Source organism: Artibeus jamaicensis, unplaced genomic scaffold (assembly GCF_021234435.1).
Source record: "Artibeus jamaicensis isolate MK-2021 breed Jamaican fruit bat unplaced genomic scaffold, CSHL_Jam_final scaffold_1964, whole genome shotgun sequence".
In the NCBI taxonomy this organism is placed as follows: domain Eukaryota; kingdom Metazoa; phylum Chordata; class Mammalia; order Chiroptera; family Phyllostomidae; genus Artibeus; species Artibeus jamaicensis.
The window spans coordinates 42,629,757-42,656,776 of record NW_026522030.1 but is presented as its reverse complement, the minus strand read 5'-3'; the positions used below and the strand labels follow the sequence as shown (position 1 = coordinate 42,656,776).

General features: G+C 41.5%; 1 protein-coding gene across 6 annotated transcripts in view; it reads left to right on the top strand.

The window, feature by feature from the left end:
• GLIS3 (GLIS family zinc finger 3) overlaps positions 1 to 27,020 on the top strand; it is a 665,074-nt gene that overhangs the window by 195,769 nt on the left and 442,285 nt on the right. For 2 of the 6 annotated variants that reach the window (XM_053656109.1, XM_053656110.1), the window contains one exon: positions 23,163 to 23,622. The exons of 1 other annotated variant lie outside the window; for it this stretch is intronic. In XM_053656109.1, coding sequence (XP_053512084.1) covers positions 23,262 to 23,622 — 361 coding nt within the window. In that variant the 5' untranslated portion in view covers positions 23,163 to 23,261. Of the gene's footprint in view, positions 1 to 9,736; positions 10,343 to 10,891; positions 11,352 to 23,162; positions 23,623 to 27,020 lie in introns of those variants that run through there. 3 more of the 6 variants (XM_037148719.2, XM_037148720.2, XM_037148723.2) reach the window with 3 other exon arrangements.

The following is a 27,020-nucleotide window of genomic DNA, read 5'->3' as shown; positions in this document are numbered from 1 at the left end:
TTTTTTCTCAGGCCAAAGGAATATGTCTATCGGAAAAGAGTTTTTCTTTTCTTTGTCTGTAACTTGAAATTGAAATCATCATCCCAACTACATACACTGTTGGAAGCACTATTTTGGGTTGGACCTATGTAATGTAAAATAAAGAGAAAAAGTGTGTAGCCGAATCCCGATATGGAAACCCAGACTTAAAAATATTCTCTAATGGTTTGGCATCGCAGGATAAATTGGTCATAGTTTTCAACAACTCAGATCAAAGCCAAATGCTGTTTGCATTCAGACAGTGATTCAGGGACCATGTCTTATTTGGTTTCTTTGAAAACAGAGCACAGACATTTTTTCATACCTTTGAGAGAAATCTTGTGGCCGCCAAATTTGTGCCTTGTAAATGTTGTTGTACCCTAATACAAAGCTTTACATTTTTTTCTCAAATGTCTTTTTCAAAGTTAATCCACCATCCCCAAGCTGAGTTGCTTATTGCAATGAGGGTCTTCTGATGTAATGTGAAGAAAAAGAATTGGCCAACTAGTAAAGATAAAAAAGACATGAAAGTAAATAAAACACATATGGAGCATTAACTTTCAGAGTTAAAAATGTATGTGAGTGTGTATGTAAACCAGTCATCCAAGTGGAAGTCTAGACGCAGCCAGCCTTAAGCACAATTATGAATCAGCGAAGTTTGCTTTCTACGGCCTTTCATTCCCCTTACCTGGATATTTTCCACCACCTCCACCGTTCTGTCTTAGTCTGATTTACGATCCTTCTGAACCTCATCTAGCGAATCAGAATTGCCCTAGTTTCAGTACCCACTTCGGGACCCCTCCTCTCATCACAAACTTCCTTTTACTTCTCTACTCCTCCTTCAGACACACGCACATGTCTTGTCCCCTTTTCTGTGGGCCTTGCTTGTCAGGGAGCAGTGCCAGAGGTAAGTGAGAATTGTTTAAGTGGCTGCTCTTTAAAACATTCTTAACTCATAGGCAGTTACTGATTCTAAGGAACAGGTTATATGTCTTCAAAATTGTTTTCTGATTTGGTATTGTTTTTAACAGACTTTATTGAGTGTCGATTGTGCAGAGTACAATGGCTTTGGTGTGGTGGGAATTATGGGAGAGCTCAGTTGTTGACTGTGGGGCGGTGAGGAATTGTATACATGAAAAGTTAGACTGTATGTCAAGGTAGAGTACCAGAGACAAGGGATGCGAGCTGATTATATGTCATTTAACAAATGCTTATTTTTGTACATTTGTTGAGGCAGGCACTCTTCTGAGTGCTTCAAAAATATTAACTCATTTAGTCTTCAAATCAACACAATACTACTGCTCGAGTCATTCCTGTTCTGCAGATGGAGAGACAGATGCAGAAAGGCTAAGCGACTTCCCCAGGAGTGCTCGGTTATGAAGTGTAGAGCCAAGGCGGAATCCCAGCAGTTTGGCTCCAGGGGCTGGGTCCTTACTTCATCTCAATGCAGCCTCACCAGCTTTAGGAGACAAGTGCCAAAGTGTGGGATAGTGACGAGGGTTCTGAGTTTGAAGGCAGGACCCATTCTGGGTGAGCTGGACAGGTCAGAGAGGGCTCTATGATGGTGGTTCTTCACCTTGGCTGCCCATTCATGTCACCGGGAGATCAGAAAAGTCCCGGTGCACAGGTCACATTCAGGCCCGTTAACCAAAATCTCTGGGGGTGAGATCTGGCAAGGTGTATGAAGAGTTTCTACAGGCAATATAAAGGGCAGCCACATGGAAACCACTGCAGGGAGGAGACACCAGTACTGGATGCTGAGGGTGGGCCTGCACTCAGGAAGCCTGGCGGAGAGGGTGGTCAGGCGGGAGACGGGGAAGAAGAAAACAAGCTCCTTCCTCTTTCTTCTCTTTCCCTCTTGTCTCCCACATCAGGCTTCTGGATCTTCCTCTATCTCCCTCGTCTTCTTTCTCTTCCCTGACCCCACCGTCCCCCTTTCCTTCACTTCTCTCTTCTCCACTGTCGACCCCTGTACCCTCTTCTTTCCTACATCCTCCTGCTGCCTTACCTCTTCCAGCTTTTTGGTCGTTTCACTTAACACTGTCCCTCCCCCCAGCAGAAAGTGAGCAGAGGCAGCGGGGAGGCCCTCGGATCAATCTTGAGGTCCGTTCATAGAGCTCCTGAAGGAAATAAGGGAAGACCTGGAGTGTATAGACCTGGTCCCCAAATAGTATATTAGAGTTAAATAATCGTAAGGACAGCGTTCTCTGAGGACCTAGAGTGTGTGGTGCCTGGCTCTGGGGGTGAGAGGAGAGCTTGGAAGGTACATTGGTTTTCCATAGCTGCTGTAACAAATTATCCTCAACATAATGGCTTAAGTAACCCACATTTGTATCTTACGGCACTATCAGATAGAAGTCTGACCTGGATTTCACTGGGTTAAGATCAAGGTTTTAGCAGGGCTGCATTCCTTCCTGAAGGTTCTGTGTCATAGCCTCTTCAGCTTCTAGAGACCATCCACATTCCTCAGCTCGTGGTCCATTCCTCCAACCTCAAAGTCACTTGCACAGCATCTCTCTGGCCCTGTTTTCAAGGTTGTCACATCGCTTTCTCTGCCTCCTCTCCCACTTTTAAGGACTCTTGCGATTACTTTGGGCCCACTTGGATTATCTGTGATAATATTTTAAGGTCACTTAAAATATTTTTAAGGTCACTTTATGAGCAAACTTAATTCCATCTGTACCTTAATTTCCTTTTGTCATGTAACCTAATGTATTCACAAGCTCCAGGGGTTAGGGTATGGGCATTTGTGGGGTTGGGGGGCATTATTCTCCTTACAACAGAATGACTCACAGAGAGGGTAGGGGGACAAATGACAGTACATATCATTCCAGACCGACAGAACAGCAGAAACAAAGGTTTGGGAACTTTGGCAAGTGTTCGAGGTCGGTCTTGAGGAACTACAGTAGTTCAGTATTGCCTGGTAGTGTCATATAACAGGCCATTACATGTACTACTTATATATTTTGTTCTTAAATTTTACATGCAATTATGTTTACAACATATTTCATCACAATTTCTTACAATAAGCAACATTTTGTGGGGGTGGCCCAGTGTTGCCACCAAAAGCGTGTGTCCTGGAGCCAGAGAAAGTCAATTCCAGGCCCATCTCTACCTTTATTAGACTGACACCTGTGAGAATTAGATGAGATCAAGAACATCAAATACTTTGCTCAGCTCCTCACACATAATAAACCCCAAATAAATGTGAGCTGTTTTTATTGCCATAATGAAACTGTGTCTGAAGCTTATGGCTTGCAGCTTTCCACCCTCACTTTCTCATTACTGTCCACCTCTTGCTGGAAGTAAAAAGAAAACAGTGGCAGGAAGAACATTTCTGATCTATGCAACTTGCTCAGATATCATTATTATTATCAAGTTCGCATTGTCTAACTGCAGGACCTGAATTCAGTCTAGAATGTATGGACTTTCTGCCCCTGTCTCTTGTGCCAAAAGGCCCAAATCGTATCTACAGCTGAGTTTTAAATGACATTTGGTTGAGACAATAGACACAAGGCATGGGAGTGGGGGAAGGGGTGTTCTAAGCTGAACTGAAATTTCTAAGGTAGGATTAATAATATCAGTAACAACAAGAAAAATGAGTGGGACTCAGGGACGCCTAGGAAGGTATACTTCTTCCTTTGTTTAATTTATTGATTTGATAGAGAGGAGGGGAGAGAGGGACAGGAAGGGAGGGAGGGAAGGGTGTTGAGAGAGAGAGAGAGAGAGACATGGATTTGTCGTTCCACTTATTTATGTGTTCATTTGTCGATTCTTGTGTGTCCTAACTGGGGATCAATTCACAGCCTTGGCTTATTGGGATAGTGCTCTAACCAACTGAGCCACTTGGCCGGGGCCTGGGAAGGTACTTCTATACAAAACCTTTTTATTTCTGAATGTCATTCCAGGAAAATCTTGGCTTTGTTTTATCTGGGAATGAGATTAAGTCCAATTTGAATAGGAATTTGGGAAGGCATGTATTTCCTATTAGGTGATGAGTTTTGTGGTTACATTTGTTAACCAGTAACTGAGGACATGTAGAAATGGCCTGGCTTTTCAAGGCATTTGTCTGAAAACCAAATGGATAAGCTACTCTGTGTGACCCCTAAAAGGATGACCAGCTGGTCTGAAAGGGGGCATTGTGTAATTATTGGGGAAGTGGACTGTCTCTTGCTTAATATTATACTGACCAAATGATAGGAGGATCTCGAAAAGAGCATGAGCTATAGCTTAGAGAAAAATACCCAAGTCCCTGACCAGGTAGCTCAGTTGGTTAGAGCATTGTCCTGATATACCAAGGTCATGGGTTTGATTCCCAGTCAGGGCACAGAGAAGAACCAACCAATGAATGCATGTATTTTGAATAGGGGAAGGGGGTTTCTCAGTCAATGGGCACATTCCTGGAGGGCTGATTTCCCTTTGAGGCTCTTGGGCTGTGTTTCTCATCAATAAAGGAAACTCTGGTTGGGCTTGTGTGCTAGCCAGTGTTGCGATTCCCCATTCAGTCCTTGCAGTAACTCAGGTAGTGGTTCAGGAACTAGCCCAAGATTTTCCAGTAAGTGGTGCAGTTTTGATTTCTAGGTTTTCTAATTCTAGATTTCACCCTCCTTCCAACACACCACCTGCTTGAGTGAATGAACAAATAAATGTCCCGTGCAAAGAGGGTTCCCTGCCCTGTAAGAATAATGCCGTAATGGTCAATGTGGGAGGCTGTTTCTGTTTGAGGCTGGGCCAGTCTCCCATGAGCGGAGTGACATTAGGAAGATATCTCACTTCTCTCTGTGTCTTTTTTTTCAACTGTAAATGGAAGTTGTGTTAGACCTTACGTTACTGCGATGTTGTGAGAATTAAGTGAGATAATGCAGATAATGAACTTGGAACAGTGTCCCCACCCTGAAAGGAACCGAGACTTTTTTTCAGGGCAGGTTTAATTTGGGGACAATTGGTCATTTGTCCAGTGGACAATAAAATTATGCTTGTCCTTGTTCCACCGAGTTGAAAGGAGATAGAAGTATTTATACATGTGAAACCCCCCTGAGTGATTTAGCATCACAGGGATTTAGGATTTATAGAAAATTTCCAAATGTAGTTAAACTCCTTGCAGGTGTATTTAGATCTTGAGGTAAGTCAGGAGTCTGGAAGGTCACTGAATCACTTTTTTTTTCCAGAGCTTAATTCTACCCAAAACTTATTTTTTGCCCATTTATGTTGATGGTGTATTAATGCTGTCCCACCTTCTTTATTTCCTCTCATTTAAAAATTTAATCTTTCTCTATGAAAACTCATTCCATACTTTCCTTCCCCCCATAATCTAGTACATATTTTCCTTTTTCTTTTTGGTAGAATTCCAGGTATGGTACAAGCGGCCTGGTGTGCCATGGTTAAAGAGGTGGTGGGGTGTCGGGGAAGGGACAGCGAAGGGTCATGGGGCAGTGGGGGGGGAGGCTCGCCCTCTGGCTCTAAGCATTGAACAGAGATGGAATTTCCTTTCCTAAGAAGTAGGAAGTAACATTTAACCTTCAGTTTTCAATGGAGAGCCTGGGGGCACAGAAAGAGAATGATAGGTGTGGTGCTGATCCATGCAAAATGACAGTTGTTAGTGCCATTCATCATCTCTGAAAGTAGGGAAACCATTCTTTTACTTATTCATTCATTTATTTATTCATTCAATTAGCATTAAATACTTACTAGTGCCCACTATTGTAGCTAGGCCATGAAAAGCTCATGAAGAAATGTAAATTTTGGGTATTATGAAGGTACTTAGAGAAGGCAGTTCTGGATAAGGTAGCATACTGATCAGATAATTAACATTACAGCAACATATGTAAGTGGCCAGTATGGATGAGGCTAAGTGGTAAGAGAGTAGGAAACTGGCTGCCTGTGGAATATTGTGTATATTAAGAATTTATTTTTATTTTGGTAAACTTTTTGTACACATGCCTTAGTAATATATCAAGGAATATCAAATAAATCTCTGTATAATAGTAGAAGCATTTCAGTTGGGTTTGTATAAAAAAGGAAGAATATATTTACCAATCAAAATAGATGCGGAGACATTGTATGGTGTAAAATATTTCACATTTTGCACTTAGATTCTGTTTATAGTTTGACCTTGGAAAGGAAGAGAGGTATGATGCTATGAATATAATGGATGTCAATCATAATTTTAAAACATTGCATCACTGATGTATAAGCAGGAGAGTCTAGGTTGACTGCATTTGTGGCAAAATTGTAAAAAGATCAACTTAACAGTTTTATTAGGGTATCAGGCACTGATAACATTCCGCTGTTTGCACTACTCACTTAGGAAGGTAAAATGAAGATTTTCCATCTCACACATCTAGTTCCCTTCTTTAAGTTGGCAAACACTGACTTTTTCTGCTGTATTTCTACATAACTGGACTGTTGCCAGCCTGTGTGTGTATAGGATGTGTGTTTATAGCTGGGCATACTATCCCTGGTGCTGGTAGCTCACCCTATCTGCATTCTGGGGTTAAAAGCTTTTTCTCTCTTATAGACACTTTAGAGAAGTAAGAATTTGATCATGGTTCTTTGCAAGTTTGTAGTTTGCTGTCAGAGCACTCAGACTGACACAAATAACAGTTCTGAAAGTGTGTTGCTAGAATGTTCCCTCTGGGAGGCCACTGTGTTCAGGGCTTTAGCTATGAGGTTGCCAGTGTTCTTCTTTTGTAATCTAGCTTTGTGTGAGCAGATACACAGGATCAATGCCTTTTGTGTCCTTTCTGGTACAGATTCCTGTACTTGGGATGGTCTTCTTTGTTTACTGATTTTCTTCCTATTCTTTTAAGTCCAGCTCAAATAGCTAAATTACTCCATGTCCTGTTGCAGGAAATTATTCCTGCTTCCTACACACTCAGCTGTGCTTATCTGACATTGATTATAAGATGCCTTGCACTTTATACAAGTTCAGTGTAGTTGGCACACATTGAAAGAGTATGTACCATTATTTTATAGGACAGCAATGTTGAAAAGAACTTGGGGCATCTAGACTGACAAAGCTGGTTCTGCCTCTCACTCCTTTTAATTCTTTACTGAGATTCAGCTTCTTTGCTTCTAAATAGGAGACTACTAATGGCATCTCATACTTTGAGGAGTAAATGAGATAATGTATGCAAAGTATGCAAAGTAAATGAGATAAAGTATGCTTCATTTTTTGTGGGTTTGCTATATCCCAGGAATTGGGCAAAATGCTTCATGTAACATCCTCCCATGCACAATGCCTGAAAATGTTAATTCCTTTGCTCCCAATCCTGGGAAAGAGTATAGGTAGTCACTGAATATTTCTCAAATGAACGAGAACTGGACTTGAGCTGGCAGCAGGGCCCTGTCTGCTGAATCAGCCTCTGTGAGTCAGCAGCTGAGATGCATACAACTGACAGCTTCAGAAAGGGAAGATACCAATGGGTCGTAGTTCCCACCTATCTGTCTGAAAGGCTGCCAGAGTGTGATTCCTAAGCATGATGGAGAGCTCATGGGGAAGAGAGATTGTTTTGCTGAACTACACTGTTTCCTTTCCCACCATTTCTCATTATTCTTCCCTCCCCCGCCCATGTTGATGGATTCAGTCCAGAAGAGGTGCAGATCTTACTCTGAGTCACTCTAGGGTTGTATTCAAAGTGTTGCATTTTTACTACATCCCATGGAATGCAAGGACATTGCATATACATTCCTAGCCAAAAAAAAAAAAAAAGTCAACCAAAGCATTATATGTATTTAGTGGTAAATGTCTCAGGAAAGTTAGGTGGAATGAAAATTCCACCTAAATAAAAAATTACACTCCCACTCTTGGGCTCTTATAAGTGAAGAGAATTTTGGGGAGCTCCAGGTTGATGATTTTAACTTTCTCAGTGTTTTATTTCCATGAGCCACTGATTAAAGTAGGGGATAGCACTATATTTTTCTCTTCCAGCTGAGCTATTCCATCCAAGTGGGAAGTTTTGGAAGCTTCTGCAAGCCCCTAGGATATCATATCATGCATCAAAAACATTGTATTTGAAGTGATATTTGAGGGACATTAGAAAGATTTTTGCAGCTTCCACCCAGCCTTGTTTTGTTGCTGCAGAGCAGTCTGTGCAGACCAGGAGTCTGGATGAAGAGAACTTCCCATGATGCACTGAAGGGTCAGTGTTCACATCTTGCTCTTCTCCTGAAGGCTGGAGTTAATGAGGAAGAGTTTTTGTGAATGTCAGGCATGTTGCAATAACTGGCCACAATGGAATAGTCATGGCAATTTCCAGCACTTGGTTTCTTTGTTTTTGTGATGTTGCTGCATGCTTCATTTTATGAGTATTTGCTTTCCTTATGTGTGGTTGAACCCATAGATTGCCACTTGGGCTTGGATACTTGCATTTAATAGGAGACGAAGAACAGAGGGAGAAACTAGAAAGCTGACAGAATAATATATCCTAAGCACTTATTAATTTATTTACCTCCCTCCACTTCTGCTGACAGATATTCTGGTGATTAATATTCTGATGAGTTTGTGTCTTTAGGAAAGGGGAAAAAATCTTCCCTAAAGGGAGTCTTGAAAAGCAGATCATAACAAGACATAGGAAGTACTGTGAAAATTGGCTTCTTTTGGGTCAATATCATGGATGCAGACCAATTCAAATAATATCTTTCTGAAATAAGATAAATGAAAATTGTCAACGATCTTTCTGGCATACTTTTCTGGGGTAGATAATTTGCGTGCTTGAGGGTTTCTGTTTTGATCGTATCATCAACTACCTGAATGCTAATTTATATTTGAGTGACAGCCCAAGAATAGAATATAAGGACTAGTTAAATTTCAAGTGTCTTGAGATATCCTCATTCATTTCATTCATGAGAGTGAATAATATTCTCACTGCAGAAAGGCCTAACCAGGATACGCGTTTCGTATGTATTGTGCTTTATATGTGTACTTTGTGTACATTGATTCCCAAGATAGAAGTCTTTGCATCTGAGGTAATACATGTGGGGGACTACTAACAGTTGACCAATCTACCTCTTCAGGGCTCAGATCAAGCCAAGCAGAGGGCCTGGGGCCACAGCTTAGATGGGGTATGAAGCTGAGGTTGTCGAATTCTTAAGGAGAAAGTGCTGCTAATAGATGCAACATAAGCAGGGAATGTACCTCCATTCTTAGCAGCCTGTTTAGAATTCTACATCTTTGTAACACTTTCATCACCTTCCTCTCTGCTTTGCAAAAGATACCCAAGTCACCCTCAGTGTTTCGCCTATGCATTTTCGAAATTACGCGCATCCAATCCTGTGTATTAGGAAGACATTTTATCTGTTTTTCACTTCTTAGTTTTTACTCTTTCCGTGTAACTACTGGGCATTTTTTTCTCTTGTTCTTCAGGATCTGACATCAAATCCCTTCTAAATGCTCACTTTTTTTCATGTCAAAGAAAAAAAAAAACTAGTTCGACGAATAAGACCCAAGAAGGCAAAGTGTCTCTCTGCTGTTAGTTGTTACCCGGTTCTGGAGTTCCTCCACTCTTTGGCGTACGGTTAGGAGTGTGTGTGTTAACACGTCGAGAAGGAGACACGAGCTCGGCCTTGGAATTGGCCAGCCTGGTGACCAGCGAGCCCGCCCCCACCCTTTCCCCCTCCCCCTCCGGCGCTCACACTCAGGAAGCAGCTGGCTACGGGCCGGCCCTCGCAGCCACACTAACATCCACACTCCTCCCAGGGCCGCCTCCCACCCGCCCTCCCTCCTTCCTCCCCTCTCCCCGCAGCCCCCGCGTCCGCACTGCGCCGCACCGGCAGCCCGGAGCGCGCTCGGGCACCAGCGCGGCCTCCGCCCCCCCTGCCGCGCCCGCCCCTACGCTCCCCGTGGCCGTCCAGGCTCGCACCGGCACTTCCCCGACAGAACCCGCCGAAACCAATTAGCCCGTGTACCAGGCCGGCCCCAGACGCATCCCTCGGCCCAGGGCGAGAGTGAGCGGGTCAAGCGAGGCATACAGTAGAAACTCAACTTTTTAAAAACACTATTTGCATGCGCGTGTGAGTGGGGGTTTTGGGGGGCAGAATGAGCTGATGCCGAGGGTCCGGCCACCCCCTTCTGCCTTCTCCTCCTCCGGCCGCTGCTGCCCTCGCACACGCGCGCGCACACAGGGCACTGGGGCCGGGTTTCCTCGCTCCGTCCCCAGGCTTGGATGGGAGTTTTCATTTCAGAAAGAGGCAGAACCCGCCGAGCGTGCTGAAGGGCTGGAGCCCCAATTTCTCCTCGCCGACGCTGGCCGCCTGCTGTCACTCCAGCAGGCTGGCGGGGAAGGGACCCGCACACCGACTTTGTTGTGGAAATCCCGGTTACCTGGTAAGTGGATGCCATAGGAACTTAGCTAGCAGGCGAGAGACGGGAAGAGACGGGAAGAGACAGGGCGCTTTGGAGTGTGGGGAAGTTAACGCTCAGAGACACAAACTAGGGATTAGAAATAGTTTTCCGTGCGGAGCCGGTGTTCGTGCGGGTTTAAGGACACACGCACCCCACCCCCGATTCTCTAAAAGATGTGTTTACTGGGGAATCACACTGTGTTCTTGCCAGTTGCCTAAGCGTACAGTGTCGAAGAGGGAAAGGAAATCAACAAGGTTTTAAAGTTTCTCTAATTAGGGAGAATTTTTTTTTTCCTTTTAAACTACAGGGGCCAGAGGGCTACATAAACAGGGCAAGTTACAGGACGCAGGGGCATGGTTGTGCATGCCGCCCAGGAGTCCTCAATGAAGGGACACTTTAGAAAAGTGGTAATTGATGGGGTGACGTGAGGTCTCTCGCGCGCGGGGGGGGCTGCAGTTGTTCTTTTCTAGGTCCACGTGTTTGTGGAGCTCCACGAAGGCTGTTTTCCACGCTCGTGTATATTGCTCAAGCTGATTTCCCCACTGCTCCAGGAGGTCTTTGGGTTGGGGGTCCCCTCGCTCATCTCGGGACGGTCCGGTGACCCGCATCTTCCCGGCCTCCCACACTGCAAAATGCGCAGACACATTTAGACGCGCACACTGCCCAGTGGGTTCGTCACCTCGCGTTTACATTTTTATGGGCCTGACAAAATGTCAGCACTGTTTGGAAAGTGTCTCAGTTTCAGGGACTTTGTCCTGCGCACGGTTCCAGTTCCTATAAATGACCCTGTGTGTATTTTGAAGTCGGCCGGGCTGCTCTCTGGAAAGCGTGAGTGGGCAGCCGTCTCCCTCCTAGACACACACCTTGCCTGGAGCGACACTTCCAAGTTACTCACTGCAGCTGACAAGTCACTTCAGGGATGAGGAAGTCACCCAAGTGTCTGGAAAACTTGGCCCTGACAGATTTGTCATCCTATGGATGATTCAATTAGGTACCGGAGGGAGAGACTTTGGGAAAGGCTGTTTCTGGCTTCAAGGGTCGCGCCCTGGCCTTGGTGGGGTTTTGGGGGAGAAAAAAGGGAAAGGAGACCTGAGGGTCAGGATAGTGGCGCGGCGGGGCCGGACGCCCCCGGGAGCGGCGAGCGGGAACTCGGCTCCTCGCGGATTCCGGCTTGGGCCGGGCCGGGAAGTGTGCGGTGCTGGCCGCCCGGGCTTCCCAGCGGAGCGCCGGCGGCGGCACTCTCAGCCCGGCCTTAGTCAGGACTGGGTTGCACAACAGGAAGCTGGCACGAGTTTGTTTTGTCTTGCAGGGCGCGCTCCGGGACGGGGCTGAGGGTTTGGGGCCCGAGGCGGCTGGGGAGCGACGGGCGGCAGCGGCACACGGGCGGCGGGGCCGTGTCGCCTCCGCTCCCGGACACGCCCCTCGTTCCTCGCCTCGGATCGCGGGCCTCCGACCCCCGGCGCGGGCCGGGCGAGGGGCGTAGGCGCGGCTGAGGGCTGCCCCCCTCCGGCCGAGCCCCACGTGCCTCTCCCAGGCCAGGCGGGTCCCAGCACCTCTCCGGGTCTCTCCAGCTTTCCTCCGGGAAGAGAGGCCCCCGCCCCGCTCGGGACTCGTACCGTCCGGTCCCCCGCCTCCCGGAGGCGTCCCGGACGCCTCGTGGGCCCTCGGCCCCGCCGCATCTAAACCCGGGGCAGCGGTGGGGGTGCGGAGGGTACTTCCGGAACCGCGGGCGCGGCGTCCCCGGCGGCGGGTGTGGGCCACGGCGGCCCCGTGCGATGAAGAGGCTTCGAACCCTCTCCCCGCCTATTTCCAGGACCTTGGCATCTCCCAGAATTCGGGCCCGTGGGCCCTGGAGTTGGAGAGTAGAGGGAGGTGGTACAACTGCCCCCAGTGGGCCAATCCCCTTCAGGTTATGGGAGCTGGAAATCTCAAATGTAAGCTGTTAGAACTAGATGGAACCTTCCCCGGCAGTCACCTGAGGATGAGGAAACCGAGATCGGGACTGTTAGGGATTTTGCTCAAGCCCTCACAGCCGGTTGTCACAGACACAGGACAAACACTCAAGTTTCCCAGTCTCAGTTCAGAGATCATTTTATTGGCCCGAAGGTGAACTCCAGACAAATGCAGTCGCCTGTCCCCTTTGAAAGCCTCGTTGAGTCATGATTTCTGCTTTGGGAGGTAGCCAGACGTCTGTCTCCCCCTTCTGTCGCGTTCCCCACTAGACCAACTTTTTTACACTAAACTGGAAAACTTTTTTGTTTTTGGTTTAAAATTGATTTGTTTTACTTTAAATCCTCCCATTCCTTCTCTCCCCTTCAAGTTTGTTTCCAGTGGTGATGTGTGAGACAGGTGCAACCTGCAAAGGTTTGCAGAAAAAGGCTGCAGTGAAGGTTGTTGGGGGGGAAGTTTGAAGCCATTTAGAGACAGGGGTGTGTAAAATTGTTATTTTTGCAATTGGGAATATGCTGAAGTTTAGGGATTGTCTTTAAATGCATTACAGTTGTTACATGTTTTCACTAGTTGTCTTTGCAGCCAGACTAGCTCTAACACTGCCTTTGAAAGGAAGAGTAGGGGGCATTTCTTTTCCATTTCCTTTCAAAATGACTTATTGGTAGTCGAATTCCTTTCCTTTGTTGCTCAGAGGGTCAGCAATCCTTGAGTAGTTAAATCTCCATGCTGCTATAACTTAACTCTCTCATTGGTTCACCTTAGCCCAGTTTTGAGGGATAATCTTTTCTATGACCCCTGATTCCACCCAAATTTCTTAATGGCAATCAGTTGGTCAGTGATTCAATGCCTGGGATCAGTTGGTTTCTTTGAGAGGAATGTCTATTATTCCAAATAGGAAAAGCAACTTTTTTTTCTTTTGGATGAACTCCAGAGTTCACCTAGTAGGTGAAATTCCTTTGGGCTAAACTAGTCAGGGTAGGGAGGTTCAATACGTTTTGTGCCAGCCCTGCCTTCACTTATACGGCAGCCAGTGGTCTTCCCATCATTTTAGATGAGAGTTCAGTGTTCTCAGTCTTTTTCTGTGTTCTTTCCTGCTAGTAAGTTAAATCTGAGGACATTTTTGCCAGTGTTGTCCCTCTCATACTGTAGTTACTGATCTCTGGAGTTGGGATGTTAATTTGTAATTCTTTCATAGTAAAGAAAAAGTACTTCTTGAGGGAGATCCTTCAGAAACTAGCATCCTGTGCACATTCTCTTTCTGGGAGAAGTCGTTTTCTGTAATTATTTTCTGTAGACAATATTATGAAAAAGATGGAAATACAGGACTTAACCCTTTAACTATTCACTAAGTTTGGTTGACTGATAGACTCAATCAGGACTGAAAATAAAATAAAAAACAAATAAAAGGTACATTGGAAATCTGTGCAACAAAAACATGCTGCCTTATTCTTCCAGGAGATTGAGACATACAATGAAATCTTTAAAATGACACTAACATGAAGTTAGATTAACAGTTCCAAGTTTTCCATTTATTGTACTTAAGACAGAATTGACACAAAACCCAATTTTAAATCGAAATAAAACTTTCATACAGAAAAGAACATCTATCTTAAGATTGATGAATTTTCACAAGCTGAACACAACTAGATAACTAGCATCCAGATCGAGAAACAGAACATTGTTAATACCCAGAAATGTTTTTATTAATTTCTTTCAGTCATTATGTTTCTTCCAGAATAACTGCTGCCTTGACTTCTAACATATGTTAATTTTACCTGTTTTAAAAAATCCTTATCTAAGGATATGTTTATTGATCTTAGAGAGGGGTTGGGGGGGAGAGAGAGAGAGAAAGAGAGGAACATTGATATGAGAGGGAAACATCAATCTAACCTGTAAACTGGGTATATATCCCCTGACCGGGAATTGAACCCACAACTTTTTGGTGTATGGGATGATGCTCTAACCAACTGAGCCACCAGGCTGGGGCATAATTTTTCCAGTTTTTAAAGTACTTTATGTACTTTATATAAATGGAATAATTCAACATGCATTCTTTGGTCTGGCTTCTTTCTCTGGCATAACCTTTTAGTAAGTCAGATAATTTGGACACTAATGAAGCAGAAGCCCTATTTTCTCTCCTTAGTGACAGTCTGATCAGGGAGACTGAACAGACAGGAGTGAAATGTACAGTGTGAAGAAGCAAGCTTGAGGTGAGCGTGGGGAATGCTGAGGAGGGACTTGCACCACAACAATCCAAAATGCATCTGGCAGTCCCTCTGTGAGGACCGACAACCCCACAGCAAAAGGAGTGCCTGGTCCTGGTACTGAAATGGCTATTTGTTGTGTGACTTTTAGCTAGGATTTTTCATTGTTCATGTGTATGCCAAGATAAAGGCAAGAGCAATGTGCCTACTCAGTAGAGTGGAATAGAGTTTTTATGCAGCTCTTTCCTAATAGAGAAAGAAATAGATTAGGAGGAGTAGACTGGGAAATATGCAACTATAATTAAAGTGGTTCCACAAGACACAGGGTGTAGGATTCATGATTGTGCCGTCACACCTCACTTATACTGTGTTTATTCATGCACTAAATGATAAATACAGGATACAAATGTATAAATATATATATATTATATCTATAGCATCTTTTTCAGTATGAGAAAAATTATATAAAAATATAAATATGTGAACATGTAAATGTGGCATGAAAATTTTATGTGTATGCTACATGTAGTGTGAAAAAGATAAATAGGTATAATATGAAACAATTTATGTATATATAATAGCTGGGGAATGTTCAAAGATAAATTATACATAGCACCAAAGCTTAATGAAATTAGAGGTTAGACAGGAAGATAAACACAGGCAAATAACTAAAAAGCAGTGTAGAAAGTTATCAAAGTTAAAAGAGGTATGTAGAGTAAAATGGTAACATTTATTGGGTCCTTCTATGTACCAGGCACTGTGCTAAGCAAGTAACATGCATTATCTCATTTAATATTCTGTAATGCTGTGAACTAGGTTCAGTAGTATAAGTCTCACCATTTTACAGATCAGAGACATAGAGGTTAAGAGAGGATCAGGGGAAACCTGAGGTGGGTATTTGGGGTGGGTGTGGAGGGTGAGTGGGATCTGGATTTGGTGAAAGAGAGGGCAAAAGAGGGGAGGAGAGGAAAGACCACCCAGGTGCACTCGAAGGCAATTTGTAGGATGAACAGAAATAAGGATCTAACCGTGTCCCACTTCAGGAACAAAAACCAGGGAATTTGTGAAACTGGAATCATGAAAGCTCTAAGTAGTTGAGAGCAGACTTGAAATGAAAAAAAGCTGGCGGGGCCATTCTTGTCTGACGTGACCTCTTCAAGGCCAAAGACAGGAACAACTGCACATTTCTTCATGTGCAGTAAGTCCTGCCAAACTGCAGATGGGCAGATAGGGTTACAGAATCAGATCAGACCCTGTCTCAGGCTCCTTGAAAAAGAGATCAGACTTTCTGAATATCAGTTATTCTTGAAATTCTGAGCCAGATCTGTGAAGTTTCATTTCCAGGCCTGCAGAATACTGTACACAAAAAATTAACCAGATGCCAGGGCTACGTATGAATTTTTGTTATTCTTGTGTGTGAAGAAATGGATTAATGTTTTCCCAACCTTTTCAGCATGACCGATAGATTCCATTTCTGTCTGTAACTTGACTGAGTCATTCATATAGGGATTTTTTTTAATAAATATGTTGTCATGTTGGTTAAGGGACTAGTCATTGTTGTGGACATTCATACTTCTTCAGTGATGTCACTGAACATTATTTAACTTGTATAAAACTTCTGTCTACCAACAGCTAAAAATAGTTAGATTGGTCACTTTTAAGCAATAACCAATTATACTGAAGGAAAGACATCACTCAGTTACACATGTGATAAAGACACTTTATTGTATTTGAACATTTGGTTTAATGGGTGATAAATTCAACTTATTTTTAGAATCTTCCATAGGTAGCTATTTATTACCCTTTTGAGAGGATTATAATTTTTAGCTTTGCAAATAGCTATCCACATGGACTCTTATTTATACACACTAAATGACATAGAATGTGCTTTTCATTTGCCATGTTTTATCACCTATGTATCTCCTTGTGTGAGGATGGACTTTTTTAAAAGAAAAATCTCAAGCCAGTTACTTTTCTTTTGTATTTCTGAAGAAGCCTTGTGTTTCAGACTATGGCCATGTGGTGTTCACTCCTTTCAGTTCAGGTAATTAATTCAGCAGTGACATCATAGGGTATGTGTTCATTTTTCCATTTCAAATTCCTCTTCATAGTATCTGATGGTTAACTCATATTAAGAACACATTTTGAAAAACTCGGTTCTCAAATGCAGTTGTGTTCATTTAAAGTTTTCCCCCTTTAGCATTATAAGAGTGAAGTTTTATTCCAGGGAAGAGTCATCTACCTTCTGCAAAGGGGAAGATCTAAAATTGTCAGTCATTTTGATACTGATTCTGTTAGTTGATTAAGTGATGTTTATAGAACACAATTGATCAATTGATATATACTATGTAAAAGGCAAAGTGAAAGCGGTGGTAGGAGTATAGCTTTGTATTATTTAATCTTTATTTTTCAGAAAGCTAAAAATGTCGAGCATTTAGATATTTTCTTCATTATAGTTATATATATATTAATTACTTTGGCTGTTCAACTTTATCTGTATCTGCACCTCTTCTTTTTTTAAATTTTTAATCCTTACCCAAGGGTATTCTTACTGATTTTAGAGAGAGAGGAAGGGTGAAACATTGGTTGCCTCCCATGTGCAGCCCAACTGGGGATGAAACTGGCAACCTACTTATGTGTCCTGACCAGGAATTAAACTGGCAACATTTTGGTACATGGTAGTATGCTCCAACCAACTAAGCCACCCATCCAGGGCATCTGCAGCTGTTCTCGTTGGATCTGGGCAGGCAGATAGTCCATATGATTATATAACTGGCTTTTATGGTTTTTTGACCATAATGCACAATATGCATATAGAAATAAGACAATACTTGATGCATTGATACACATTGATAGCTTATATTTTATTCTAGTTGGTTCTATTTAATTAAAAAATTCTTTCACCATTGAATAATTGATTTCAGGGCCCACTTGTAGATTGCAGGTATTTTGAAAAACACTGCTTTAGAGATATGCAGTTGTGTTTAACTTTGCAGATTCGTTTAACTTTGTTAAATGTCTGCTAAGAACTTATGCTAATATTCAACTTGGTCCAGTGTGTGGGCAAAGGCATGGTTCTTCCTGAACTTATCCATGTTTGTCTTAAAAATATTTTTGGTTCCAAGTAATTTTTATTAGGTGTGATTTCTTACAGGTGACCAAGGAAATCCCCCTCTCCCTTGTTATTTTTGATAGGGCCACCGTTTTCTAGAACTTTCTGTGCTCATTGATGAGTTAATGACTGAAGCAAAGTAAATGAAACACTTGTAGGTAGTTACTACCAAAAGTAGTGACACTGAGTAAGCTTGGGGGGTATGAGAGTCGTACAGATGCACTGAAGCCTGGGAAGTGGAGCCTCGGAGAGGTTACCAAACTTTTGGTATTGCCCTACAGCGGTATTTTCCAGAAGGTTCTGAATTTCTTCTAGAATTCCAAAATTACTAGCATTGTGTATGAGGTTCTCAATGCTGCTTCTGATTTTTAAGTTGGGATGCACTCGCTAGAGAATAAATTCCTGAATTGGATTTGGCCATCCCTTTTTTTCCCCACTGTCTTCCCCTCCTGTCCTTCCTTTCATCTGTGTTCTGTCCACATATACTATCTGTGTTTTGAATATCATCGCCACTAATTTAAATTTAAAGGCACTGCCAGATATTCTACTCCATAAAGTTAGGGAATATTTTTTCATTTTTGAGAAAATTTTATGAAATATAAGATTAAAAAAAGTTAAACTGTATCTCTCTTTAGATAGCTAAGGGTTGGAATCCACAGACAAAACAAAGTCAGGGATTCTATTAGATGGGACCCATAATGTTCGCTATATTATCTTTTCAAGTGGGTTTTGGAAAAATGGTCTTGAATCTCTGGAGGAAACACTATAATTCGTCTTCATATTTTTAATTGGTATAAACCAGAAGTAAGCCTGCTTTAGAAAAAGTACTTTCTCTTTTTGATTTCATTGTATTAGTGATTACATTGCTTGAGTATTATCTGTACATTTTAGTATTCAAAATAAATACGTTAATAGACTTTGAATTAGCAACATGACACCTGGGGAATGTTCAGATGTCTATATAGTCTGTATGTACTAGTTATTGGGCATAAACTCCCTAAGTTTTTGTTCCACATCCCAGTAATATAAAATTATCCCAGCCCTATTTCTGTTCTAAAGTCTGTGAATCCTCAGTTTCACTGAATTAAGTTATGAAACCACAGAAGTGATCAACTGTACTTTGTTGTGGATTGCTTTATCATAATATAGAGCCTCCCTTTCAACTTAGAGAAAAGATACCGTACGTATCCAATGCATTTCCTCTACAATACCCTCCAGCTTCACAGGCTCATGTTTGCACTCTCCTCTTGTTAAAATTGCAGACAAGAATAATTTTGATTTATTGGTGACATCTAATATAGCTGTGTTTATATTGTTGCCAATAAAACGACTTACACGATTGGTTTTTGTTTATACAATCTTTTCTGAGGAGTCAGTCACCTGTGTTAGGACAAGGTACATTCTGCTTATTAAAACGAACTCCTGGGATCTAAGAACATTCAGCTCTATCTGTCCTTGGTTGAATTGCAAAATGTGCTTCTCGTGGCAGCCGTGCATGAGAGTAATTTATATTATCTATCAATAGGCTTTTCATTTCTATATTCTTCTGGCTACAAAAACTGTAACTAGAGAAGCCCATGGGAATAGCATGGTCCTATTAATGATCAAGGCAGTGATGTTGAAAGGGCAATGTTAATGAAATTATACAATCATTAACCCAAAGGGAAAAAATTAAAAGAATCATTAAAAACTCTACTTTAGATGGCATATATATATATATATATATATAGAGAGAGAGAGAGAGAGAGAGAGAGAGCGAGCGCTCAGGAGCAGTTTGGTTGCTGACCAGTATTTTGTGCCTCATTATCAGGTTTTCTATGCAGGGTAAGAAATGCTTGTGGCATAAGGAATGGAAAATGTAACAAAGGCTAAATGTAGCCTAAGGAAATGAAATGATGTATGAAAATTAATAATTAACTGGCTCATCAGATGAATTATGACTCTAGATGAGTTTATTAATGATATTTACTAAGAAAGGGCTTTTGGCTATAAATAGGCATTATAGAGCTTGTGTTTTTGGAATTTTCTTGAACGAATGAGTTAACATTGCTTTTCTATTGTTTTATCTCTTAATCTATAAGAAACAGTGCCTAGAGCCTTGGTTACAAGAGAGTCATGATTTTTGTGTTTTTATTAGAGTTGCAGGTTTCCCAGAAAAGTAGTGAAATTATTAAATGGTTTTGTGCCTTAGTTTCCTAAGGAGTTAAGTAAATTTTTTCTCTGGCTTGACTTACAGGAGTGTTTTTAAGGGTTTGCAAGTGATTGAAAGGAAAGATTTATTAACTCATGTTGACTCCTGTAGCAGAATGAATATTTTTATTGTTTGAACCAATGGAGTATTAAAAATTTAAATGTATCGATATGTCAGATCCTTAGTACCCTAAATTTGTACTTCTGGATGTTCCTTTCTTTCTTTCTTTTTTTCTGTTGATATCTTGGAGTTGAGGAATTGGATGTAGGACCGAGGAGAAAGTAGTGCTGGAGAACTTCATTACATTTTAAATAGAAAGATGTTCTTCCAATGGAATCTTCTTACTAGTCAGGCTTTGATGCTGATTAGCTGTGATTTTACTTTTTGTCAAAGGGCAAGAAAATTTAGTCCTAATATGCACCTGTTTAAGGTAAGTGTAACCTTCCAGCACATTGCTGGCATGAGAGTCTTGTCACTGTGATGGAGTGGGTAGATCCTCTTTCTGCTTCCATTTCTACCCAATTCCCTCGATTGAAGTGCCATAGGTATAAAATCTACATCTTTATCCTTAATTAAAATAATTGGGTATTTTTGATAGTCTTCCTTATCTTAATTATCTGGGAGAACAGAATTTCTAGAGACTGTAAGGATTATCACAGACTTCCTCATTTTATGGATGAAAACTGTAAGTCCAGGGAAGCTATAAATAATTTGCCAGTAGCAGAACTCAGGTGTCCTGTCTTCTAGTTGAGTGTTCTTTTTACTCTCAGTGAGGATGTATCTTTCTTAAAAGTTAGTAGTTTATTCCTTTTTGGTTTACAGGTGGACTTCGAATATACATTATATTATAATATGAATAGACAAAATTGATTTTTAAATTCTGGTATCTAATGCCTGACAGACATGTTGGCATGATTAATGTGAAAACATTAGGCATATTTTCACATACAATTATATTTTGTCTCGAGGCTGCTTTTTTTCAGCTCACATACCATCAACCTAGTGGTTTTCTTTATGGTATTAATCACTTTACTTTCTGGCTGTTGCTTTTTTAGTAATAAAATTTAAGCATAGTTTTGTTGTTTCTACTTTCAACCTAGAGGTATTTAAAACAGGAGTAGAGTTTATAAAAAACAAAATAAATGTCTAAACTGATAGGCAGGAATGAGTGTCTGATAATTAAGTTCTCAGTGTTTTAATTATTTTTCCTTTTCACAAACTTAACCTTATTAATCATCTAGTCTAATGCTAAGTAGCTACCTATGTGTTTTTATCCAGATTTTTTATGATAATTCCTGCCTGTGTATGATCTTGCTGCCAAAAATGACTCCCTTATTTTGAAAAATTTGGAAATGGGCATAGTCTGCAAATCTGCAGACATTTGTCACTGGACCATGGTCTTAGTCACTCATATTTCCAGTCATGTTGGATAATTCCTCATTTTTAACAAATTGCCAATAGTAGGTATTTATCTTGCCTTTTTTTTTGGTTGTACTGAATAAGTACTTTCTTTTGCAGGATTCATCGTGTTCAGAAAACACTACTTTATCAGTGAGTGGAGAATAGATGGCTAATATAATCTGGCAAAGAATAGAGACATTATATGTTTCTTGCCCACAATTAACCAATAAATCAATAGACCAGCTGGCAATAACAGTTGAATTCTTTTAAAAGGACGTGAGAAAAGGCATTGGAATTTTTCAAATGTAAAAAAAAATTTTAAAACTGGTTTTATACCAGGGTTCATTTCTTATTCTGCAAACAAACTTAAATGATACAAGTTTTGATAAACCTGGATTTATTTGTCTGTTCTCAGGAACTGTAGTGAAGGGAAGGGCAGGAAAAAAGACCTAAGAGTGCTTCTGAGGACTAGATGGTATGGCAGTATTAAATGTGACAGACTGATAGAATGCTTAGTAAAACAGAGAATTGACAGAGATGAAGGAAACATTCCAAATTTTATATTGTCAGTAATTTTTGAAATTCTTCAACATATGGGCACACATAGTCAACTTTGCAGAAGTCACAGTGAGCACTTGACTTGAAAATTAAATATTTTTGATTTTTTAAAATTATTGAAGAAAAAACTTTTTGCCAAAATTTTTCCTTCTTGGTATCTTGTCCTTGATGATTGATGTAGCTATTCATCTGGGAGTTGAGCTGGATATATATTTGTCTAAAACATTGAGTGGGTCATACAGAAAAAGTAGAATTCATCCAGTTGAGGATATCTGATTGCTGCTGCTTTATAGTCAGTCCATATTTCCCGTCTTGTTCAACTTTGGCTTCTTTCCATGACTGTCATGTCTATATAGAGTAAAACAGATTGTGACCGTGTTTGCATTCATTAGGAGAGGTGGCACTTAGTCCCCTCACTGACTGCACAGACGTTTTTGGGAGCTCTGGGTCAAGGGAGAAGGACTTTTTTGCCTGAAGGTCTGTAACCAGGGAGTACTAACATTATTGCATACAGATAGATGATGACGTCCTGTAGTCATGTCAGTACTTTGGTTCTCCTCTGCTACTCTGGAAAGGGGTGGTGGCATTGCAGATGGACCCTTTATGGAACTGGTTGATTTACCGTGTTTGGTGCATGATGAACATACCTTTAAACAGGCTGTTCTTTCCTTATACTGTCCAAAAACATATTTATAAGATCCTTTTCTAGGATCTTAATGGAAGGTGAGAGTATTGTGATGTTGATTTTATTTTCATCTCCCTAACTCAGGATCAGTATGGAACCAAGACCCTAATGCTGCTCTGAATATTTGGTATGTGGGTGTATGAAGCCTCTGTGAGAATCCCAGACCCATATTTTTATCTTATGTGAATATAGGGACTATGAAAAATGTGCTTTTAGAGTGAAAGTCAGAGGTGGTTCAGTGTCCTCATCATCTCATTTAGAGGCCAGCTTTGCCATTAGTTTGTTTACTGGAACTTTTGAAGCATTGGTCTCACATCTCATGAAGGTGATGTCTTTTGGTTTTCCAAGACTCACTGTAGCAGAAGTGAACTAGTACAGACAGATCCTGTAGGGAGCAAAATAAGTTTCATTTTGCAAGCTGGCACCAGTAGGTTGGTTGTAGTTGCCAAGAGCACTATATTGAGAAGGGCTCAATGGCAAACAGAACAATGCAGTGATCCATAATCTATGTCTACCATGAATGCGGGAGGGGAGAGTACCTGCCAGTAAACATGTTTTTGATGACCCTGCTCTCTATAAAAGGTCCTTATGCTAAGAGTACTTCTTTTCTTCCTGAGGTAAATGCTACACAAGTTGAAAACTCATGGTAACTTGTTTTCCATTTTACTTTTAAAATTGCCTGCATTTATTTTTTTAAACAGGCTAAAAACCCACACCATGGATAACTTATTGGACTTTGCCTGAAAGGAGTCATTAGTGCCATTGGATATTTGACCATCTTGGCCACAGGTTTTTTCAGAATGAATGGAAGGTCATGCAGCATGAATCTCCACCGGATATCAGGAACCCCACAGGGGCCTGGGATGGTCAGTGGCCAACACATTCCTCCCATCCGAGCCCACTCGGGGACTCCTGGGCCCTCGTCCTGTGGTACCACACCAAGTATCCATCTCAAGATACCTTCGGGAGGAGGGATGGTTCCTCAGAGCAACATGGCTGAGAGCCCCATCCATCTGCCCGCCTTGAGTCCCAGGAGACAAGTGCTCACCAATGGGAAGTCACGATTCCAGGTCACTCAGGCCGGAGGCTTGTCAGGGCCACACACTTTAAAGCCAAAGCAGCAGGAGTTTGGAAGTCCTTTTCCTCCAAATCCTGGGAAAGGTAGGATTGTGTTTCTGGGGTATTTTAAAAGTGGAAAGTACTTTTTTCTCCCTCTTCTAGGCCCTTCTCCCAGAAAATCCTGTGGAAAAATACACAATTCAATGTCAAGTTCAAAGTTGAAGGTCTCATAATGATATGTGGCTTGTTTGTGAAGAGGGAGGATGTATAAAATGTGTGTGAGGACCAGGAGGCCACAGTAGTAAATGTGACATCTCATGGAACTGTGAAACAGAGTGGAAGGTAAGGTAGATTAGAAATGGGGAGGTAGAGTGGAGATAGTAATGGAAGGGAAAGGGCAGAGTTCAGCAAGTTCCTACCCTCTAGATACACAAATTTCTGTCCTGGCTCACCAAGGGCTAGATTCTGCAGGCTATGGAGGAGAGACAGGCCTGGTGAGAACCATCATGTGCTAGTTGGGTGCTAGAAGAAAAGTAGTGTTTGGAAGGAAAGTGAGAAAAAAGGGAGACCTTTTTTAAAATGAGGAATTAATACATAGAAATGATAAAAAAATTATTCAAGAACAGAACCTTTAATTTTTCTAATAGAGCTAGTAACAGAGGAGAGGAGGCAGTTAGAAGAGAATAATGAAAAGGTGTATTTTTGTGCTTGTGGAGATCTAGAATGCTTAGTTAATTTGAAATTTAGAGAGAATGTGCTTTTAATTCAGTAGTGTTGCAATTACCATATATTTTATGTATTTTTTATTTTTATTTTTTTTGAATTTTTATAAGGCTTTATTTGAACCAGACTGATGACCATTGCTGAGAAGCAAGATCTCATATGCTCCCAAATTACTGTATATTTTAAATTAAAGAGTAATTGTTGGAGACTAGTAAATTAATTGAATGACACACTGTCTGTAGAAAGTAATGTTGATTTAATGAGATTATATTGTGTATGATATGTGTGTTTGGGCTAGAGAAAGAAGGAGTATGTATCCCATGTGAAAATATAGCTTTGTTATATAAAATAGCACAACTATATATTCCTTTAGGTATTTTTAGTGTTTAGTTTAAAATGTTTATATTAAGTGTTATACCACCAAATAAAATTACTAACAGCCTGTGAATAGCCATTCACTGAGTTAACTCATAATTCACTCAGTTATGGTGAATAATTATTTATATCAGGCAAGCAACCAAAAAGTTGTTTGCTTTAGCGTCTGTGTATGGAGAAGTTGGTATAAATCGGTAGATTAAAGAAAAAATGATATGTGTAGCTTTTTTCTTTTCTATTTTATCTATTTACTTTGGTCTGGGCTTGGTTGCTTTATTTCTTAGAGCTACTGATATTAAGTGTAAGTATAGGAAAAACTTTCCCTGGTGACTGCATCCAGAATAGCTCTGTCATTGTCAGGTTGCTATGTTCATGGTGAGGCAAGCTAAGTTCCTTAATGTCAAGCTCATGTGTTTGGATTTTCAGGGGCTGAGGCCCAGCAAAATCTCTCAGCTCATGCTTGACTAGTGAACTGTAGCTTACTTTTATATGTACTTATGTCTGAAATCCTGACTGGCAATAATAATGGTGATAATATTAATAATTTGTATTTATTATATTGTAACTCAGTATGTGTCAGACACTGTGTTAAGGACTTTCCAGTAAATAGTATCAGTTATTCCTCATAACAGGTTTGAGTTTTATGCTATTGCTGATCAACTAACAGGGGAACAAAGGTCTAGAAAGAATAAGTAACTTCAGCATTGCCAGCCAGTAAGGAGTTTGGGAGTATTACTTTGGTGGTGACCAGAGTGGTTATAATTGTAATAATGGTTTAAAAAAATATTTCAGCTTTTGATTCTTCTCTTTTCAGTGTTCTGGTTCCTTGCTCAGCTTCCAGGCTTATAGTCCTTGTACTGTGTCTGCATAGTTGGGGCATGTGCGGATATGGGTAAAAGGTCAAGGACAACCATATTATGATTCCCCTGGCCTTGCAGGTTGGATACCACCAGTGGTCTGAGTGGTGTCAGGAATGTCCGAGTGGCCCTTTCCAATCTTGGTTAACAGTTCCTAAAGAAAGCCAGTAACTGGTTGAGAATGGTGATCTGGGACTATCTGAACATCATCCAATCACTTACTTAACAAATAATTATTGAGCATATATTATGGATTAGCCACTGTTTGAGGGATACAATAGCCAATAAAACCTGATTGTGGCCCTCAAGCAGTTGAATTCAGACAAATGAATGGATAGTTAAAATAAAGCACATTAGGGCTCTGACAGGGATATACTCAGGGTTATATGGCAGCGTTTGGAGGGGTTCCCAGCTGGTGCTTCATAAGTGGATCTGGGAGGAGAGTAAGGTATGTAGGCTTCATAAGTGGGAGGAGAGTAAGGTATGTAGGCAGACACTTGGAGGATGAGAGCTGGCCTTGCAATGTGTATGTCCTATGTCTGTGAGTGCGTGTGCGTGTGTGTGCATATGAGGGGGCTGTCTGGAGCTTACTCTGGGTAGAGAGAAAAGCATACTCAAAACCTGGAGGGGAGAGATCATGGTGCACTTCATGGACTTTCATCTAGTTCCACCTTGGGGGTATAAAGACTCTGGTAAGAGATGAGGCTGGAGAGGAATAAGCAGGAGCCAGATGAGTGGTCATGAATGATACGCTGAGGAGGTTTAGATATAACTTGAGGACCCTGGCAAGCTAGGGAAGGGTTTTAACCTTGGGAGTGATGTGATAAGCTTGAGGTTAACATTTCTCCCTGGCTTCGTTATTGTTTTCTTTCATGGATTATTAACAATGCCATGACCCAGAGGGATGGGTACAAAGAACCTGTGGCTCCATGGGTGTGTTAGTTAGGTTTCTCTAAAAAAACACAGAATCAATAGGTGATATATCTTTATATCTGCAGTAGAATATATGTGTTACCTATCTGTCTCTCTCTCTATATCTACCTAGCTATCTAAAGAGACATTTATAACAAGATATACTAGCTGATGCGATTATGAAGCCAGACAGAGCCGGAGTTCTGCAGGATGAGCCAGCCAGCTGGAGGCCCAGGGGATCTGATGGTTCAGTTGTAGTCCAACTCTGAAGGCCCGGCACTAGGAGAGATAATGGTGTGGTTCCTTCTTGAAGGCAATCAGAGTTGAGAACCAGGAAGAACATATTTTATTTTTAGTCCAAAGGTAGGAAAAAGCCGTGTCCCAGTTCATAGGCAGTCATTCAGTAAAGAATTTTCTCTTTCTTGGTGTAGGGTCAAACTTTTGTTCTGTTCAGTCCTTCAACTGATTGGATGAGGCCCACTTATGTTGGGAAAGGCAGTCTGGTTAATGTGGAATAGGAGGTGAAGGTGGTGAAATCCAGTCTGATTTCAAGGCTTGAGAAGTAGTAGGTGGCACACTTGGAACACACATATCACTAGTAATGGTGGTTGAGAATAAAATAAAAATATTTTT